Raw genomic sequence first — 5,868 nt, 5'->3', positions numbered from 1 at the left:
ATAAATAATATAATAAAAACTATATACAATGAATTTGATAGAAAACAATTTTATTAAAATAAAATAATAACGAAAGGTTGCTTTGTTTTTTAGAAAAATAAAAATCATTTTCAAAACCATTTTCGTGCAGCTTTTTTAATTTTACTAAATTAAAAGACATTTTTTGGTGCGATGTCTTGAAATGCTATATAAAGTTCCTGAGCGAACGATCTGTGGAGATGGAACATTTATTTATTTTACTTCAAAGTAATCTACGCCTTGAGAGGATATTTAACATGACTACATATGACGGTAGATGATTGAAAACTCAATCACAAATGTGGTTTACTTATATTCACTTCCGGTATCATAAAATAGGTGAGTCTGTAATATGAAATACGTTTATATTTTGTATATTGTATATACAGACCATTTTTATTGCTAAATATAATTTGTATTGTTGCCACCCTCTAATAAAAAAAAATGTAATAATAAATAATCTAAAATATTTTTGTATTTTAAAATATAAAAATTATTTATAAAAATTATAAATTTATTTATAAAAATTGTAAATTTATTTATAAAAATCATAAATAATTTTTTAAGTATTTTATATTTTATAATTGATTTGTTTTCGTTGTTTAATAAGTGAATAATAGAAAATAACAAAATTATAAAAATAATAAAATAATTTAATAATATATAACAAAATCTATAAATAATAACTAAATAATAATAAAAGATTAAATTGCAAGTGAAATTTCCGTTGGATTATGTATTTTGCAAAAGGTTATTTTCACATTCATATATAAATTAATTTGCATATAGTAAATAATTATAGTAGTAGTAATATTCCATATTTTACACATTATTTACTTAAAGCTATGATCTAATGTCGTCAGCTTAACCTAGCGATTGCCTCCTCTTTTTATACGATACCTCTAATCTTGTGGGGAGTTTGATATTATATTAGTTAATAATTATATGCAAATTATATCATATTAATAATATTAATTTATTAAAAAAATTAATAATTAACTAAAAAATTAATTTATTTAAAAAAAATAAAATTAAGTTTATTTTACAAAAATTATAATTCTCACTTTGTTTTAGTAATTTGGAGAACAAATATCATCCGTTTCTGTATGCAAAAATAATTTACTATTTTAATACATTGTGTCTTATATGCTGAAAATAAAAATAAGGTGATTAAGGTAGACCTTAATACTTTCAAATATGAATACTATTAAATTAAATGAATCCTAATGTCCCTAAATCTCTAATTAAAAAAAAACAATTAGTATGTCGTTAATTTGGTGCGAACTAAAAATATCTCCAGCAATCGTTTTATATACTAAAAATGCTCGCACTCTTGATAAGATTTTTTTGATAAGCTATCCACAGTAAAGAATGTCTGCATTTACATCAATACTTTGACCTTACTCAGTTAACCTAAACCTTATCCATAATGTGAACACTGTATTTAAGAGGTTTTGCATGGCAAATGATATTCTCATCAGGTTTTTTATTCCGTTAAGGATGATCTATGCTATTCCTATGATACCACAATGGGCTTAAGTAGGCTTTTGGAAACAAGGCCACCACTCCAAACTACCTAATACAAATTCGCTTAAGATGATTGGGTTACTTTTTTTTTTACTTAGTAGAAGGTGGCGATGACTGAATTGAGGACTTGAGTTAACCAATTACTAATGTGACAATTTTATTTTTAAATTAATGGTTTGCAGTCAATACATTACATGCCTCCCCAATTGCATACACTGTCGCCTAATGTAATATTAATTTTTATAGGCTTACTAAAATAGTGTTTTATTGGATTTTGCTAATCCGTTTGCTATATAATTTTTAAACACTTAATAATTAGTGCTAATCCCAATATTTTTATTTCAACTAAAGTAAATTAAATTAATTAATTTAAACATGCCTTGGCTGCATAAAAAATAACAATTACTATTTTATCGTACATAAAAGATAAATGTATATAATTTAATGGAAAAAAACTTTATTAAAAATTTAATTGCCACATTCTCAAGGTGCATAGTGTGAAGTAACACGATTTAAAGGGTGTCAATGTAAGTTTTTAATGAAAACGAGTCGACTAATTTCTGACTGTAGACTGGTTTTTCACTATTTTATGTCATTTTAAATTAATAATTCGCTTATTTGCTGTTTCATGAATTTGCATTTAACAATATTTTTCCGGTATTTAATATTGTTTTATAATTTTTACCTTAATTGTAATATACGACTACAAAATAAACCTTTTAACGCAGTGGGTTTAAGTGCCAACAAAAATAAAATATAATTCTTTTAATTATACTTTATATTTTATAAATTTTATTTATAATTATGCTTTGTAATTTAGAGCATTATTATTTCCATACTCCAATAGAAGCTGAAGAAGTCCACAAAAGTTTTCCACTGGCTTCTGTTGCTTGCTATTGCTCTCACCTTGTTAAAAGATTTGTCCGTCTCCTACTAAACTGTCTTTTTCCAAGTCATTGCTGGTCTGCATCTGCGCAGTGGCGTAACTACAGGGAAGCAACTGGAAGCAACGCTTTCGGGCCCCCGATTTTAGGGGGCCCCACTATAAATTTTTGTATTCATTGTATTTCTTTTTAATAAATTCTCAAAAGTGGGACGAAACGTTTTTTGTTGGAATAATTTCATATTGCATTTTATAAAAGATACGTAAATTTTAAATTTAAAGTACATAATATGTATGTACTTCAAATAAAATATTAAACCTATTTATGAAATAAAAAAGTTTTTCTAAGAAAAATATGTGTCTTGATCGAGAGTTTATATGGAAGTTATATCTAAATTTAAACCCATTTGAAAATAATTTTGTACGTTGTCTTTTGCAAATATCAGTACTGTATACCACATATTCCATTTGAATACCTTTATTAAAAACGGAGAAACCTCATATCCGATTGTTAAGTTTATATCACAGCTACAAGAAATAGACGTCCAATTTCAATCAAATCAAATGGTGAACAGGGTGCGCTCCTGTATGTGTATAAAGTTTCATTCGAAGAGTTCAAAAGCTGAGAGAGTAGTTTGAACTGTAAAAGTATACTGATATATACTTAATGGTATTTCCGAAGTTTCCTTTACTGCGTTACGAAAATCTTGACAAACCTTATATACCCTTTTTACATTTTTTCGTGTAAAGAGCAAAAAAAGAGGGGCCTCTTAGTATGTTGGTAGGGGCCCCTTAGTTAGAATTTGCTTACGGGCCTAAAAAATGTAGTTACGCCACTGCATCTGCGCCTAGTCCCTTGGGGGTTCCAAGTAAGTGCAATATGCGCGATATCTTCATAAGGCTTACGCAGTGTGTGTCCAATCCAATCCAACCATACTTCTTACTTCTTATCTCGTTGTTTGTGTTTGTTTGGAGCGTTATTCTCCATAATTCTTCATTTGAAATCATTCTAGATCACCAAATCCTTAATATGTTACGCAGGAATCGATTGATAAATAATTTCAATCTTCATCCGATTTCGGAGTTAGCAAGCTAAGTTTTCGAACCATATAGGCATACTCATGTGACGTATGCGTTAAAAAGTTTTACCTTGGTGTTGGTACATATATTGTAGACCCGCCATATGTTGTACAACCTAGCAAATGATACTCGCGCTTTTGAATGCGGCTATTAAATTCCTTTCTCGCATCCCCCATCTGCCGAAAGAATACTCCCTAGGTATGTAAAGCTCTCGAAAGCAAATTTTTGTCCGAATCTTAATTACTAATTAATTGCTAATAAAAATAGTTGTCCAGTCATTGTATGTATAAACAAATCTATATATAAAGAGGCGTATAAACAGTCAAAAGGCTTTGAATTGATTAATTGAAGTCTTTAGAATCACATAAGGGACTGAAAAATATTAATACTATAAGTTATAGTTATTACAAATATAAAGTGCTTCACAAACTTAATAAACATTAAGTTTATATAACAATCTCTGTCTTTAAATCTGTAAGAAGCATTTTAAGAACCCTTCGAAGACCTGGAAACCAATTATTTCTACTTTTCTTTAAATGCTATTCAAGTTATGTGAAGTAGCATTCACATAAAATCCTGTTTTAGTTATTTTATTAAACTTTTTTAAATTAATTTAATATTTTTTGATTTTATTTAATTTAGTTTTAATTTTCTTTTATTTATGACTTTTATAAAGTACGACTTTTTATCAGTTGGTTACGGAGCGCTGACTCTAGGCTTTAAATTTGGCAGGGCATGAATTCGATTCCTGATACTTGCAGTCTCAAAAAAATTATTTACGAATAATTAAGTACAAGAATTATGTCCAAGACCACTAATGATGGGTATTTGGCCGTACTTGAAACAGCTGTATGGTCAGCTAAAAATTCAATTAATTAAAGTAATATAAAAAGGAATATTTCGAAAACCTCTTTTTTTTATTTTATTAAAATAAATTTTATGTCAATTTAATAAAATTTTACTTCATTAGTAAAATATATTATTTTAATAGTTATGCTAAAAAATCAATCAAATTAGCATAACTTTATTTTGAAAGTAGACGAATTTTCAAAATATATATATTTTTAAATATTTTTACCTCATAAATTATATGTTCTATCTGTATCTAAAAATTTAATTGTTCCGGAATTTCTTTTGAAATTAAAATTTTTAAAATTTGCAATGAAGACCATAAAAATTTACAAGCGCGATGAAGTCGCTCCACATAATAAACTTGATGACTTTTGGGTCATTTTTTATGGCAAGGTGTTGAATTTGACACCATTTATTCAGGACAGACTTTTTACATGGAACTGCGTAAGAATATTCTAACAATTTCAGATTCATCTAAATAATTTATAAGTAGAATAAAATAACTCTTAGTATATGCATATTTCCATTGTAGAATTTATCCTATTTAGCTGCATTTGGGGGTAAGGACATTTCACACTTTTTTTATGAGAACGGAGAGCCTATAACTGAAATATCTGGACGTTCAGGCGTAATACGTGTAGTATTTACACCTATTCTTGAGACCGCAAGAACTGCGACAGCTAAATCTATTAATGACTTGTGGACCAGAGATCCATTGTATCATATTGGCAACATAACAGCATGTGTTCGTACTGTACGTATTGTTAATACATTCATAAATACTGAAGTCAAAATGGTTGTTAATGAAGAGGATACATTGGGTAAAATATTTAGAATGTATAAGAATAAGTATAATCACCATGCTAGTAGCTACTTGTGGCGTAAATTTGTTAATAATGTAAGTTTTTTCTTGAACTTTTCTTGAATTTTATTAATTTAACTTTTAATATTTTAAAGGTTAAAACGCCGATTGATTTTTCCACAAACTTGACAGGAAATGGTTTTCCTCCAGATGATGACTACTTGGCTCCATCCATTTTTCTTTACTTCACCGATGATTTCACAGTAGCTTAGATTTAAAAAGTATATCAAGAGTGTGATAAGTTTTATGAATAGAAACCTCAAATATAATACATTGAGAATTTGTTTTATTTGTAATAAACGTCGCATCGAATTTAGAATATACCAAATATTAAAGCATTGTATTTAAAAAATATACAAAATTTATTTTGCATTATTTATTGCATAATACTATTAAATGCTAACTAAATATATCTTTCCTTTTACTAAAAAAAAAATATATATATATACATATATATTGTTCACTTACCGTACTATTTAGGCTAAGTAAAATTTTATATCAAAAATAATTCAATTTTCTGATGTCTCGCAATCAGTGCTCACAGTACTTCAACTTTTATCACTGTTTTGATCTTAGCCGACATTTAATTTTTATATATACATATTATATGTTTATATAGTCATGCAATCGGGGGTCTAATTGTTAT

The 5,868-nt window shown here is 27.4% G+C and overlaps 1 protein-coding gene across 1 annotated transcript; it reads left to right on the top strand.

Annotated features, from left to right (window-relative positions):
• The first annotated feature begins 4,604 nt into the window (after positions 1-4,604).
• On the top strand, positions 4,605-5,552 carry LOC119690171 (cytochrome b5 domain-containing protein 1). Its single transcript, XM_038105168.1, has 3 exons — positions 4,605-4,804; positions 4,893-5,258; positions 5,318-5,552. The coding sequence occupies exons 1-3, from the start codon at positions 4,670-4,672 to the stop codon at positions 5,432-5,434; spliced, it is 618 nt and encodes a 205-aa protein (XP_037961096.1). The 5' UTR covers positions 4,605-4,669; the 3' UTR covers positions 5,435-5,552.
• Positions 5,553-5,868: the final 316 nt, after the last annotated feature.

The sequence above is a fragment of the Teleopsis dalmanni genome, chromosome X, assembly GCF_002237135.1.
Source record: "Teleopsis dalmanni isolate 2A chromosome X, ASM223713v2, whole genome shotgun sequence".
NCBI lineage: Eukaryota > Metazoa > Arthropoda > Insecta > Diptera > Diopsidae > Teleopsis > Teleopsis dalmanni.
The sequence above is the reverse complement of the archived record's forward strand: the minus strand, read 5'-3'. Positions and strand labels throughout refer to the sequence as shown.

Bases quoted from the DNA above. Each gene is read 5' to 3' on its own strand.
- LOC119690171 (XM_038105168.1), top strand. From the start codon at position 4,670: ATGAAGACCATAAAAATTTACAAGCGCGATGAAGTCGCTCCACATAAT. The intron at 4,805-4,892 runs GTAAGAATATTC...TTTCCATTGTAG, and splicing joins GACTTTTTACATGGAACTGC to AATTTATCCTATTTAGCTGC. The intron at 5,259-5,317 runs GTAAGTTTTTTC...AATATTTTAAAG, and splicing joins GGCGTAAATTTGTTAATAAT to GTTAAAACGCCGATTGATTT.